The sequence below is a fragment of the Aspergillus pseudotamarii genome, assembly GCF_009193445.1.
Source record: "Aspergillus pseudotamarii strain CBS 117625 unplaced genomic scaffold BDV38scaffold_63, whole genome shotgun sequence".
NCBI classification, from domain to species: domain Eukaryota; kingdom Fungi; phylum Ascomycota; class Eurotiomycetes; order Eurotiales; family Aspergillaceae; genus Aspergillus; species Aspergillus pseudotamarii.
In genome coordinates, this window is record NW_022475077.1 from 105,057 (window position 1) to 120,097 (window position 15,041).

The 15,041-nt window shown below is 46.1% G+C and overlaps 4 protein-coding genes across 4 annotated transcripts; 2 read left to right on the plus strand and 2 right to left on the minus strand.

The window, feature by feature from the left end:
• Positions 1-742: 742 nt before the first annotated feature.
• Positions 743-1,294, plus strand: BDV38DRAFT_257655 (uncharacterized protein). Its single transcript, XM_032055635.1, has 2 exons — positions 743-816; positions 875-1,294. Exons 1-2 carry the CDS (start codon positions 794-796, stop codon positions 1,167-1,169), a joined length of 318 nt encoding a protein of 105 aa, XP_031909745.1. The 5' UTR covers positions 743-793; the 3' UTR covers positions 1,170-1,294.
• Positions 1,295-2,568: 1,274 nt separating this feature from the next.
• Positions 2,569-3,444, minus strand: BDV38DRAFT_295944 (shikimate dehydrogenase family protein; the record flags this gene model as incomplete). The annotated part of the gene is made up of 1 exon (XM_032062809.1): positions 2,569-3,444. The coding sequence occupies one exon, from the start codon at positions 3,442-3,444 to the stop codon at positions 2,569-2,571; it is 876 nt and encodes a 291-aa protein (XP_031909746.1).
• Positions 3,445-6,010: 2,566 nt separating this feature from the next.
• On the minus strand, positions 6,011-7,258 carry BDV38DRAFT_295945 (uncharacterized protein; the record flags this gene model as incomplete). Its single annotated transcript, XM_032062810.1, has 2 exons — positions 6,011-7,020; positions 7,069-7,258. 2 exons carry the CDS (start codon positions 7,256-7,258, stop codon positions 6,011-6,013), a joined length of 1,200 nt encoding a protein of 399 aa, XP_031909747.1.
• Positions 7,259-7,613: 355 nt separating this feature from the next.
• Positions 7,614-14,898, plus strand: BDV38DRAFT_295946 (P-loop containing nucleoside triphosphate hydrolase protein; the record flags this gene model as incomplete). Its single annotated transcript, XM_032062811.1, has 8 exons — positions 7,614-8,678; positions 8,734-9,070; positions 9,116-10,549; positions 10,602-10,938; positions 10,991-11,781; positions 11,830-12,729; positions 12,778-13,539; positions 13,592-14,898. The coding sequence occupies 8 exons, from the start codon at positions 7,617-7,619 to the stop codon at positions 14,896-14,898; spliced, it is 6,930 nt and encodes a 2,309-aa protein (XP_031909748.1).
• Positions 14,899-15,041: the final 143 nt, after the last annotated feature.

Below are 15,041 nucleotides of genomic sequence, written 5' to 3' on the forward strand. Positions count from 1 at the left end.
ACCTCAGCATCCCCCTGAGCCTGGGCAAAAGTTATTTCGCCTGCTCCCCGAGCAAAGGGGTGAGTAAGAGAAGATGTAAATCATATTTGGCTAAAGATGTCCGTTACCACCCAAGGCACTTCCTCACCTTAACCTTCAAACTCCCCTCCTAAAGTCGGTTGGTTGGCTGAATTCATACGCTGACCCCTCGCCCAGGCGATATGCAAGGTTGCACTATCTAGTCCTTATACATACAGGAAATTAATCGAGGATCTAACAGACAATAACAAATAGATAATTGGGCACTTAAACTCGGACACTCCTGGGTTGTAAACTGAGATTTCTCGAATGTAGTGAGAATAATACGTAAGCCAACATTCATGTGTGTTGCGATCTAATTGCTTTGGAGCTTAATCGCGATGCATTCAAATTGAGCGGACGGAAGAAGGCGGTAGACCGTATAGTAGATGTTTTTGTTGTCTTTTGGCGCGGTACGCGTTCTGCCAAGTATGGCGAGACTTTTAACCCACTAATGTATCATGCCGGTTTATTGTTGGGGACCATAGTAGGCCAGGCTGTTTAGCTGGCTTGTGTGATCTGCATTCAGCTGAAAACCCCGCTATCCAGCTCATACTGACCCCACTTAGTGATATCTAGTTGAACTCTCAGCTCAGCTCGGAAAGAACAGACTATTCTTTGCTATCTGGTTATTTATACCCCTCTCTTACCTCCTCAACCCTCCATCTTCGTTCAACTCACTGCCACTTGTTCCTCCTACCTACCAAACACAAACCAGTAGAACCGACCCTTCGAAATGCCTTTCATTCCTGTCCTTGAGTATGTCCTCTTCATTAATAACGCAAACACTCTCTATGAGACTAATACAATAATCCAGCCCCGGGCTTTATGCGCACGTCATCAGCAGACCCCAGCCCACTATCGTCCATTTCTGGGACTCAGAAGCAAGTCCACCTACCCCGGAATTCCAAATCTTGGAGTCGGGAAACTATCCCGGTAGCGAGCTTGAGGCATTCTTTGTTGATCTTTCCCGAATCCCTGTTCCAAACGCCCCGAGCAAAGTGCCTGTGACGATCCTCTTCAGTCAAAACACACAGCTGGATACTGCCGACACCGGAGATATGGACAAATTCGTCCAGCTTCTTCAGCAAGCAGCTGAGCAAGGGCTTTGAAATCATGAAGCGGCGCCTTACCACGAATGATGCATATGCCATGTTAGGGCACCGGGCCTTATGGACCCGAAGAGGGTTAAAAAGGACCTTACTTATTGTATCTAGCTTCTTTTCCCCAAGGATCAGTCTTGTAGCCAATCCAGCTGTTATCGTTGATCCAATATACCTCACCCTCTAGCTGTTTCCCTTACCTAGTCGACAGGCTGACATACCCTGTGTTGTATGTCGTAACCAGTATGACCATCATCGAAGATTAAGGTTTATTTTCTGTTTATTCAATATTCTCTGGGCGTAGAAATGTGGCTGGACTTAGCTGGACTCAGCTGGGGGTTGAATTGATCCCCGTAGCCCCACCATGGCGTGTCCTTCAGATCTGCTAGCCAGTGCCGTATCTGATATCGATCTCAGCCATTTCAACGCTGATATGGGACTGTGTTTGCCACAAATGCTGGGCAGCGAGGATTTCAACACCACGAAGATGGAGTAGAGATGTGTATGCTCGATCCATCTGCCCGTGGGATACATACCATAGTGACAATTCAGGAAAAAACAGACCAGCATAGGAAGAATGGCGGACGGGATGGGATAGCAAACGTTTATAAGGGACAGATTCAGAGATGATATTGACCACCTAACAATGTGTAAATGCCTTCCTTCTTCAACCGGTGGATAGGCTAATTAGTAATGGGCCGTAGCGTTATATTTATGAATCTTAAACCCGCTTATTTTTATCTATTTTTTATGTATAGCCTAATGTTGCTATTAACACTTAAATATTACTATATTATTTATAGCTTATTTAGTGTCTTTAATTAATTAATTTAAATAATTTTAATAGATAAATTAGGAGTACAATTGCAGACTCTGGTCCTTCGAAGCTATTTCTATGTAGAGTGGCATAACCTAACCGCTGTAACCTAGCTATAGATTAAAGTAAATTAAATTATAGTAATTAAATTAATAATTATAAATTAATCTATAATTAATATTTAATAATTTTATAAATCATAACCTAGTAGTTACTAGTTAGATATAACTGACCCCATTAACCTAACCTAAGTTACCTAACCTGGCCAAATACCAGTCTAATCTTCTCTATATATATAGATTTATAGAATTTAGATATACTAGATTAGAATTCTATTTTACTAATAAGACATCTGTATAGCTAGACATTTCATTAGTTAGGCTTGAACAGGTTAATAGAATTTTGATTAATTAATTAATTGACACCGTGGGTGACTACAATAGAAGGAGACGTACATTTAGGTCCAGAAAAGAAAGGCTGTCGATGTTACCCTCTGTAAGGCAACATTATTCTTCTATATCATATCAAAGTGGTATCACCACATATATAGTCATGTTCTATCTGCTCGATACAAATGATTCGTGTTTTATGTTACAATGACGATGTCCCTCCAACCTTATTTCCTGTAACAACCTCAATAGCCTTCCTCATAACGACCTCCGGTGCATCTAAGCCCGTCCACAACCGAAACTGCTCGAAGCCCTGTCGAAGAAGTACCTCTACCCCATTCGCCGTAGTCCATCCGGTGTTCTCCTTAGCCACTGCCAGTAAATTCGTCACTCTCGGCTTATACGCCATCTCAATACAAAGACCCTTCTCATTCCCAAACAAACCCTGGAATGCCTCCTGCGACATAGCATCCCCGGGAACAGTTCCAATAATCACTTCCGGATCCTCCGGCAACCTCGATGGAAACTGAACCGGTATAACCTGGCACATATCCCCGAAATCCTCTGCAATTTGCTCCGCCTTGGCCAACGTCCGATTCCCAACGTAGATCCGCTTGATCCCAGCTTGAGCCATCGCATAAACACCAGCTCTAGCTGCGCCTCCAGCCCCGACCACAAGTCCAACTGGCTTGCTCTCGTCTGATGTATACTCCTTGATCAGGGAATAAAGACCTGACCAGTCCGTGTTATCACCATGTATTTCACGTTTGAAAGTTCCATCTCCCGTATGAATCGATCGAGCGATGAGAGTATTAATCGCTCCAAGCCGAGTTGCAGAGTCAGCGACCTGGGCACAGAACTCCCCGGCGCTGAGTTTATGGGGCATTGTTACGCTAGAGCCACCGAAGGCTGGATCATCGATTAAGGACTTGACGTCTTGAAGACTATTGCATTCCTGTATGTCGTATCGGTGTGGGAGACCGTAGTGCTCAAAGGCGGCATTGTGGATTGTAGGTGAGAGACTCTGGGATATTCCGTGGCCGAAAATGTGGTAGTTTTGTGGAGTTGGCGTTGTCATTTTTCTCTCCTGGAACTGATAATTGTTGTTGTAAGGGTGTAAAGATGAACGAGAAGGGCTGTAATCTAGTGTATACATGAGCTCATTTATCTATCGGATAAATGGGGTGTTGGTTTACCTGGCCGTATTTAATCCTTTCGGCTATATCAATAGCCTAGCGTTCGGCAACGGTATCCGGGCCACCAATGACTTCGCCGAGTACTTTTAACGGTTAGCCGGTATATCCAAAAGGGAGGACGGAACAGATAGTGAAATATTACCGATGGTGTATCATGTTTTAGCAAAAATGGGAGAGGAGTTCGTTGTTCACAAAAGAAGCCTAATGGCAGATTCGAGTTGTTGAAACCCAAAAGGATTGCCATGAGAACAGACATAGCAACTAGTGTAATGCTGTCACTGGCCTGGGGCACCAGGGGAAACACAGATCGGATGGGAACATCCGTAGGCCATTTCTACGGCCTTAGATACATCATGTCCCGACACGCCTTTTCTGGCTAATTTACTTTTGAATAACTCCAAGGACATTTATTTTTTGTTCGTCTATTTACTTGCTAAGGTTATCCCGGATGTCAACCAATATCAGACCATTATGATCGTTCATGTTGAAGCCTCCGTTCGCGGTCTCGAAAACGGCATGTGGGTGAGAAGTAGTAAATTGTCGGAGGGCATTTTCGGTGTTCGGAAGCATAGTGCTCTCGAGGGGACATAAGTAGGTAGATTAAATTCCGTACAGTTCAGATATAATTGTCTCTCCTATAAGCCGACAGAGACAAGCAAATTACCTCAAATTTATTTCCCCTCATCACACCACGTTGGGTTACATCCCACAGTCCCATAAGTAGGGGCATAGCATAACCCCTGTCTCTAGGGTTACTGAAATTCCTATCTCCGATTAAACCGCATATTCATCCGTCAGCTTCTCATCCGCGGCGATCTTTGCTTCCAACTCGGCGTTTCTGCGATTGACCTCCTCACACATTCCATCTGATGCCACGGCAAGAACGGTCCCATCAGGATCCTTGGCGTAGTGGCCGTTATTCTCGGCATAAAAAATTGCATACGGATGCGCCTTTTGGATTTGGGCGGCTTTGTCGAGGGTTGCGAAGATGCAGACATCTTCGGGGATTGGGTCCTTGTAGCGAGTGGTGGACATCATCGAGTCTTTCTTGTAACCAAAGGAAAAAGTTGTGAGGTCAGTGCTAGGCAATAGAGGATGCAACGGGCGACAATCGACCCAGCATTGCTATTTATATTGGAGCATGCCTCATGGTAAGGTTCTTGGATTGTTCATCCACCCAAGAAGCTCGAGCCCGATTGGGAGATTATTCGTTCGAAGACCCTTGTCCGACGTCCTTATCCTGTTTAAAGGGTCTTAACACTAGGCCTAGGCAGGTTAGAGGATGGCCTAATTAGGTAAGATAGCCTCCTAGTTAGTTAACTAGTTAAGGTAGTCGGATGGATAGCGGTGGACTTGCCTAATTGGGCCTAGTAGAGAGTATCGGGTCGGGTGCGGGTTGGCCTGCCAAAAACCCGACCCGCGAACTACCAGAACCGACACTCGGCCACAACATATCTATATGTGTTCCTCCCCGAATCGCTAGGGTACTAAAGATAATGATGTGTAAGTACCCTTGGTAGTAGTAGCACAATTTTATCATGCAAATGGCATTCATCTATGCTCCACACACGAAGCCCTTACATGACTTCAATTTAACCTATCGATTTGACGAAATATATATTGCCAACCCATGCCCTGTCGCCAAGAGCACAAGACGCACGGCCCGCAAAATGTGGAAGCTGCATTGGCGATTAACCCTAGATCTTGTCTATTGTGTAATTCACATAATAAGAGGACTGTTACATAAATACTGGCCTGATAGCTAAGCTATGTAGTTTGGAATAAGCCTTAGCAGAAGGAAATCAAACAAATGAGACTAGGTTTCTATATGCGCTACGAGAAAAGAGTGTGAATACGGTGAGATACAAACCGAATCACATCCTGAATTCTGATGTTCTCCGGGATCAATGGAAGGCTATTTACTGGCTTAAGATATCGACTATACGGAATTCTTTTATCCAATTGTTTGCTCCATGTGAAACCTTTGTTTAAATCAACCCGTTTACAAGAAGGTCAAATCACAGCATGCCTTTGTATTCGCATTATGATACGGGGACAACCATATATAGGACAAAAGCCGGTATCAAGGCATCCAAGGGAGCACACATTGCGATTAGCCCCGGATCCAAATCTACCAGTCGCAATTGATAAAATAGAGGTCTACAACTAGGTGTTGTATTGTCAACACAAGTATCGATCCAGTCTGCTGCATCCAGCATGAGTGTTTACATTGCCTACTTCCAAAATCCTTTCGTCGACTGGAAGTAGGATAATGGTAGGTTTGCATTAGTTTATAACTAGAGGTAGGCAAAATGGATTGAAAAAAGTATTACTAGTACTGAGAATACCTAGGTTCTCTACCACTTCGACGCAGGACGGGCGGTTGAGAAGTTTCGGATTAAAAACCAACTCGGCCGTCACTTCAGGAACAAACATTCTGCCTTTGAATCAACCATTCAAAACCCACCTGTCTTCAACCTGCTCCGGTAGAGCTTTATTAACATTGTCTCCAACCTCCCTCAACTCCAGGACCGAACTGCCTTCATCGTGGAACACTTCCAACTGACCATCGGGCTGGCCCCTCGCAAACGCTACCAACATATTCAACAATTCCACAAACTTACGTAGGCTGTCTTCTTCCTCGGTTTCCCACTTTCCGATCATCTCTCGAGCGTCAGTCTTTTGTATTTCTTCAAACACCCCAAAACGATGGAAGGCAAGAACAGTATTGGGAATTTGGGAGATCCACAACCGAGGCAGCTGTTCCCCTAGGAAGTCCTGTTCCTTCCGGCGAATGGAACGGGTCTTAAGGTCGAAGATGGCTGCCTGGGGAATGTATCCTCCTCCGATTTCCCTAGTCAGAGCCTTGTTGGCCGAATAATATGAACTGATTGAGCTATCATTGAAAGCACCTAGGAGTTGATCGACCGTCCTCTCATCCTGCGCAGCACTGCCCTGTTTCGTAGAGTGTTCTCCCGGGCTTTTCTCAGCAATCAAGTCAAGGTGGTACCCATCCGCCTCGAATCGAACGAGACAGTTCAATCCTCCAAGAGAATACTGAATAATCCGCTGATGTGAGTCGGACCCTTTGACCTCTGCATCCCACGTGGTATAGGCTTCTGGGAATGTATGACCGTAGCCCCGAACGTCAGGAATTGTCTGAGTGGGTGAATTCTCTCTGCGGATCAGGAACACGGTCCTTCCCACACATTGCACGACAAAGCGAAACTTCTTATCAATATTCCTGGCGAAACGCAGCAGATTGCCCAATGTACTACCACAGCCCACGATGTCTACTTCGGCAGTGGGGAAGCCTGGATATGTTTCAAAGATCGCCTCAACTGCAGGCTGGAAGGGATAGGAGGGGTATCGGGCGGCATTCTGGTCACGAAAGTATTGGCCCGCGTCTTCTTTGAGCTTGGTCGGTTCAGACAAAGGGGTCCAGGCAGGTGGCTTCCCTATCCTAGAGTTAGACATGGCCGGACATCTCTTGACAGCGGTCATACCGGGGATCATAATGGTTGCAGTCTTCCGATTCAACCAGTTGTACGATGCAATATCACGGACGTCGGTGATTTTCCAGTCCTTCCTTGAGAAATGTAGATCATCGTGCTCGATCGTGGTCAAGGTAGGACCGAGTCGAGGAGAAGGTGGTTGGGTGACGCCTTGTCTTCCCCATGGACGGTCCCTTCCCATGTTTCCCCTCCATGAGCGACTGTATCTGCCCCTGCGGGATTGCATGATGATAGATGATAGTTTCTGATCCACATAAGGAAATTACCCCACTTGAGTAGTGGAATGTACACCAGACGACCATGACCAAAGTACGAATAGCCGCGCAAGGCTCTGTGCTTGACGCGCTGTGGCACAGTGCATTGACGTGTCTGTGGTCGATTGGCTGTCATTGATTCTTTCTTGACCTGTGATTTCTACGACCTGGTAGGTTAGGCACTCCTCTCTTGGGACCTTAAGTATCAGGAGCGTCTTGATGACCTGGCAACGAAATCCCTTTTCACACAAGCTACCCACCCATATCGCATCATTCATGGTCGCCATGTCCCAGCGCTCAGCCAAACTACACAGATTTTTCAACTTGGTTGTCCAGGGGAAAAAGGCCATCGTCAATGTCGATAGTCTAAAGCTGTTTCTGGAATCGATCCAGCATCAATCCAACCGTGCTTCGTGTATTGAACGCATCATCGCCAGTCCGGACGCACGTAGGGCTCTTCACACGGGGCTGCGGTTCGACGTTACCCCGCAGTTTATCAACCAACATACTACGCCATTTCTTCACTATCTCGCGGATCCTGCTATCAAGCAGCTCTGCAGTGGTCAATGGCTGCAAGAAATCTTAATACTCATTGTCGAGCCAAAGACAATATGGACGGCATTGGTTGCTTGTTTCAAGAAAAAGGAATTATCGGAATCCGGGATCCACGCGTTGGCCTGGATGGTCGTGGAGTTGCTCTCCTTTCCACCCTCTTCGAGCATCGATGTTAGAGATGACGCCCAGGAAATTAACGATGATGGCTCCTTGCTCCTCTCTTCATCCGCGCAGGTCCGATCGTTCGGATATAAAATCCAGCACATATTGATGATCCGATCAACCAATGCACCCTTTAGCCCCGACTTTGCACCTGGTGGGCGGCACGACAATGACTTCGCAGATTTTCGAACGGTCGCCATATATCCAACAGCCCATGAATTCGCATCGACGGAGAAACCGTTCTATCGTCGCACGGGTCAGATATCAGAACTGTCCCCCGAACAACGCATCCCAGCCCATCTGGACAATCAGTTCCGTCTTATGCGAGAGGATATGTTGTCTGAACTCCGTGATGACATCCATATAGCCCTGGGAAAGAAGAAAGGTAAAAGAGGTGCATCTTTACTTGAGAAACTATCCATTGTAAACATTCTTTGCGGCGATGATCGACGCCTTCGTCCTTGTTCACTCGCTGTTTCCTGCGCCAAAGGACTTAACGCCCTCTCTAGTCTCCCAGCTGCCGAACGAAAGACATTCCTGAATGAGAACCGTAACTATCTCAAACATAATTCCTTCGGATGCCTGCTTCGTAATAAAGAGATCATCGCATTTGCCACTCTCGAGCGGAATGTCGATCAACTGTCTTGACATACCAGTGCTTGTCATGCGGGTCTTAGGGGAGCAGGCAATGAGAAAGACATTGACATCGTTCAAACTTCACAACGATATTCAGTTCTTGCTTGTCGATGCTGCGGTCTTTGCATATGAACCGATCTTGAAATGTCTACAGGATAAGACTGATCTGTCATTGTCGCGAGAACTGCTGGATTTTCAACGAGATGGACTTACAATGAAGGCCGGCCTTATCCCAGATGATCTTGTGGAGAATATACAAAATGAGGGCAACGGTAATCTCCAGGATCTTATTGGGACGAAAGCACCAGTGAATCTTGATCACACTCAACTTCAATCACTTGTTTCTGGCTTGACACAGACGGTTAGTCTCATACAAGGGCCTCCAGGTAAACCTCTCCTGCAAGAAGTCTAGACTGTTGCTGACTTGTTAGGAACCGGAAAATCCTTTATAGGGGCACTACTGGCCAAGATATTCCATGACCACAGCAAGGAGGCGATTCTAGTGATGTGTTATACAAACCACGCACTAGATCAGTTTCTTGAAGACCTCCTGGACATTGGAATTGACTCGTCATCAATTGTTAGACTGGGATCTAAATCTACTACTCGCACTCAACCCATGAGTTTAGCCGCTCAACGTTCCTCGTATAAACACACTCAAAGCACTTGGGGAGTGATTAACAACTATAAGAACGAAGCAGCTGATAGCAAAGAGCGGTTGACGACAGCGTTCAACAAGTATATCGAGTTCAGAGTCGACGTACGCACCATGCTGGAGTTTCTCGAGTTCGAAGAGCCATCCTTCTACAATACATTCATGCCACCGGAGAACGAAGGGATGAACATCGTGGGTGAGAATGGAAGAAAGGTCAATTCGAGTTATCTCTATGATCTTTGGGCAAGAGGCCGAAACCAACCCAACTTCTGCAAATGTGACGGGTCTGAAGACTCTCATCGCGTCTGGTCAATGGATATACCCACACGCCAAGATTATATCCGCACATGGTCTCATCACATCCTTGAAGAACAAATCAGTAATCTACACGAATCCACGCGCATCATCGACCAATGTCAGAAGCATATAGAGAAAGTCTGGAATCAGAGAACCAACTCCATCCTCAAGTCCAAACGGATTATCGGGTGCACGACCACTGCCGCCGCCATGTACACCGAAGAAATCCGTGCAGTGTCTCCAGGGATCATTCTACTTGAAGAGGCTAGTGAGATATTGGAGTCGCATGTCATGGCGGCATTGAATTCGGAGACAAAGCAATTAGTCTTGATTGGAGATCACCAGCAGCTACGACCGAAGATTAATAACTACGCTTTATCAGTAGAAAAGGGCGATGGGTATGACCTTAATCGGTCCTTATTTGAACGACTAGTCCTGGCCGGATATCCCCATTCAACGCTAGCTAAACAACACCGAATGTGCCCGGATATTTCTTGCTTGGTGCGAGGTCTAACCTATCCCGACTTGGAAGATGCGCCAGGAACACTGTCTCGTCCCGCTCCTCGCGGATTACAGGATCGGGTGATCTTTTTTCATCATGAAAATCTAGAGACGAACTTCGCTCAAGTCTCTGACCGTCGAGATGAAGGGACAAAAGGGAGCAAGACAAATCTGTTCGAGGTGGAGGTTGTTTTGAAAGTTGTTAAATATCTAGGACAGCAGGGGTATGGAACTGACAAGGTTGTTGTACTGACACCGTATCTGGGACAGTTACATCTACTGAGAGATCGGCTAAAAAAGGATACTGATCCGGTGTTAAATGACTTGGATTCTTACGATCTTGTTAAAGCTGGCCTGCTGTCGCAGGCTAGTGCAAATTATTCCAAGCGCCCGATTCGACTATCAACGATAGGTAAGTGAAACAGCTATACACCCTTCTTTACACAATGCTGATCAAACAATAGACAACTACCAGGGTGAAGAAAGTGACATTGTAGTATCAACTTTAACCCGCAGCAACACCAAGGGTGATATTGGCTTTATGGCAGCCCCCCAACGTTTGAATGTTCTCTTGTCTCGTGCTCGAAACATTCTCATCATGGTGGGGAATATAAATACATTCGTCAACAGTCGAAAGGGAAAGGGTGTCTGGGTACCCTTTGTCAATAATCTCAAAGCGAAGGGACACTTGTATGATGGGCTACCGGTCAAATGCGAGCAGCATCCGACAAGGACTGCGGTTATTAAAACAATACAGGAGTTTGATGTTGAATGTCCGGATGGAGGGTGTCCTCTCCCTTGGTAAGTCTTTCCTTCACGTCTGATAACGTATACCAGCTAGCTGACAACATAGCGGTGTCAAATTGGCCTGTGGATTACACACCTGTCCATCTAAATGTCACCAGCTCTCCGACCACTCCAAAATGAAATGCCAGAAAATCACCGAATGGCACTGTTCCCGCGGTCACAAAATAACATGTCCCTGCTTCCAGGTCAATGGTGCTTGTCAACCATGTATTGCTGAGGATCGAGCCGAGGAAGCCAAGAAAAGACGAGATATGAAGCTCGAGCTGGAGAGGGAGAGAAAACAGAAAGAGTATATGAGGGAGTTGACCAAATTGCAGGATGAAATTTCTCACCAGAGGCGATTGTGTAAAGAAAGGCAGGAAGAGGATGATCGGCAGAGAGTTTTGGCTCAACATCGGAACGATCTCAATGTTTTGAGGTCTTCTGGCTCTTTAGATAAAGGCAATACCGGCATCGATATGTCCACAGTTGGTGGTTCCAATATCTCGACAACAAATAGCAACTGTAACGGCAATGTCAATGGAGCCTCATTCAGTACTCACCCGTCCACCTCCACTAAACCGCCTACAAATCGAGCTGTGAAAAATAACCCAGCAAAGCCAGTCCCGCCAGCAACCATGCCAGCCAGTTCATCTGCAAAGGATGATTGGGATTACCAGAAGCAATTTCAAGGTGCACGCAATGACAGCATTGATAAACTAATGGCTATGATCGGACTGGAGGATGTTAAACAGAAGTTTCTTACTATCAAAGCCCGAGTCGATACGGCGGTGCGGCAGGGTGTGGATCTGAGTAAAGAACGATTTGGCTCTGCCCTGATTGGGAACCCAGGAACTGGTACGAATTCTCGCCAGGGCATACGAATGACAGGCTAACCTGTGATAGGCAAAACAACAGTGGCCCGGCTCTATGCCAACTTTCTCGGCTCGGTTGGAGTTCTTCCGGGAAGCAATTTTGTAGAAACAACCGGTTCAATGCTCGCGAACGAAGGCATACCAGGTTGCGAAAAGAAGATCAAGACGATCCTTAACAGTGGCGGTGGGGTTCTTTTCATTGACGAAGCATACCAGTTAACTGAAGGCCAGACCCAAGGAACACAAGTCATGAACTTTCTCTTAGCAGAAGTTGAGAATCTCACGGGAAAAATGGCGGTTGTGTTGGCTGGGTATCGCACACATATGGAGAAGTTCTTCGCGCATAATCCTGGCTTACCTAGTCGATTTCCACATGAATTTAGATTCGAGGACTACACCGATGACGAATTACTTCGGATATTCGAATACAATGTCAGTCAAACCTACCAGAACCGTATGAAATTAGAAAGTGGTGCAGGCGGTCTGTACAGTCGCATCGTGTCTCGTCGCGTCGGCCGAGGGCGTGGAAATGAAGGATTTGGTAATGCACGCGCTATTCAGAACGTTTGCTCGAGAATATACGACCGACAAGCAACTCGGCTCAAAGGAGAAAGGAAGAAAAATGCGTCAGTGGACGATATGCTTTTAACGAAAGAAGATCTCATCGGTCCTGAGCCATCACAGGCTCTACAGAACTGCACTGCGTGGCAGAAACTTCAAACAATGATTGGACTTGACACCGTTAAGAAGAGTATCAAGGCATTCCTGGATAGCATGCAGTATAACTATCATCGGGAATTGGAAGAGAAACCGCTGGTGGAATTTACTTTGAATCGTGTATTTTTGGGATCTCCAGGAACTGGAAAGACGAGTGTAGCCAAGCTATATGGACAAATTCTGGTTGATATTGGCTTCTTATCTAATGGAGAGGGTGAGTGGCAGATCCACAATTGCCGGGCAAGTTGCGCTAACTTGTTAGTTATTGTTAAAAATCCGGCGGATTTCGTGGGAAGTGTGATCGGCGAATCTGAAAAGAATACAAAGGGCATTCTCGCATCGACAGTCGGTAAAGTCCTGGTTATTGATGAGGCATACGGACTCTTCGGAGGAGGAACAAAGGATAAAGCAGGCTCTCACACGAACCAATACAAAACAGCTGTCATCGATACAATTGTCGCAGAAGTACAAAGCACTCCGGGAGATGACCGTTGCGTCCTACTCCTTGGATATAAAGATCAAATGGAGGAGATGTTCCAAAATGTCAACCCAGGACTCACTCGACGATTTCCTCTAGATGCGGCCTTCACATTTCATGATTTCACGGACGATGAAATGGGCCAGATCTTTGATCTAAAATTGAGCCAGCAAGGGTTTGATACCACCAGTCTCGGAAGAAAAGTTGCGATGGATGTTCTCGGAAGAGCGCGAAATCGATCTCATTTCGGCAATGCTGGTGAGATTGATATCCTCTTGAATAAAGCCAAGATTAACCACCAAAAAAGAATCAGTACTGGCCAGTCACGTATATCGTCGAACTTTCTACCGGAAGACTTTGATGAGGATTATGATCGCGGACAACAGGCAGAGCGGAATGTAAAGAAATTGTTTGAAGGGACGGTTGGGTGTGACAAGATTGTCACTCAGATGGAGGAATATTGTCGAATTGCGACTGGAATGAGGGCGCTGGATTTAGATCCTCGAACACAGATCCCATTCAACTTTTTGTTTCGTGGGCCTCCAGGTGCTTTAATTCCCGATTACCCTTGCTATCATTATACTAACAATATGACCAGGCACTGGCAAAACAACTACAGCCCGTAAGATTGGGCAGCTATATTACTCAATGAACCTTCTCTCATCTACAGAGGTGATTGAAGCATCGGCCACAGACCTTGTTGGCCAATATATCGGACAGACCGGCCCCAAAACACAGGAGTTGCTCGAGAAAGCACTTGGTAAAGTTCTGCTCATAGACGAGGCATATAGACTGGCCGAAGGGCAATTTGCCAAAGAGGCCATTGATGAAATCGTCGCTTGTATGACGCACCCGAAGTATGCACGAAAATTGGTCATTATTCTGGCCGGGTATGATGAAGATATTAACCGGCTCATGACCATCAATCCGGGGTTGACGAGCCGTTTCCCAGAGTCTATTGCTTTTAATGGGCTTGATCCAGCTGCATCAATCACGCTGTTAACTACCCTGTTCAGAAAGCAGCGAGATGAACTGAGAGAAAAGGGGAAGGAATTCAACATTGGCGTTCTGGAACATCTACCTCCTGATTTGCGCGGGAATATGCACTCCTACTTTGCAGAACTTCGTCAAACGCCCAATTGGGCTAATGCGAGAGATATTCAGGATCTTGCCAAGAAGATCTTCGCCAAAACAATTCAAAATATTGGTGGTGGGAGACTAGTTCTTACAGATCATGATATTTTGATACAAATGGGTCGGATGGTTCAAGAACGTTCGAGCCGGTCAACAGTTGGCCATCGTCATTCTGGGGCTGCTGTTAACCATCTCCCAGCTGCCACAGATACACAGAGCAATGTACAACCTGGATCGAATGTTAATGCGTCTACAAATACGACGACAGCTACGAATACAAATAAAGCAGCACAATCGCCAGATCTTGGTCCGATAGACTCAGCAACACCCCCACCGAACACAGCTGATCCACGAGATGCCGGAGTGTCAGATGAGATATGGAACCAGCTACAACTTGACAAGCTCCAAGTCCAGAAGTCAGACCAAGAGTATCACCATATTCTTCAAGAAGTGCAAACGCTAGAAAATACACTTAAGCAACAAAATGAAGACGCCGACGATAAATCAGCAAACGACACCGCGACAAAAATGGCTCATGAAAAAGAACGTTTCCGCCGCGAACTCCAACGAAGAGCTCTAGAAGAGGCTCTAGAGAAACAGCGCAAGAAGAGAGCTCAGGAAGAGGAGAAGCGGAGGAAAGAAGCTCAAGCACAGAAGAAATTGAGACAGATGGGGGTTTGTATTATGGGGTACCGATGGATTAAGCAGAGTGGTGGGTATCGCTGTGCTGGAGGTTCGCACTGGGTGTCGGATGCGCAGCTAGGGATTTAGTTGTGCCTAGGTAGACTGGCTTTTACATACACAAGCTCGCCGAATTCCAAATCCCATACTTTAATTTTTATTCTACTCCACAGTGTGGAAGTAGTGACCATGACATGGTTTTGCATTGTATCTGTCCCCCACATTACATTTTT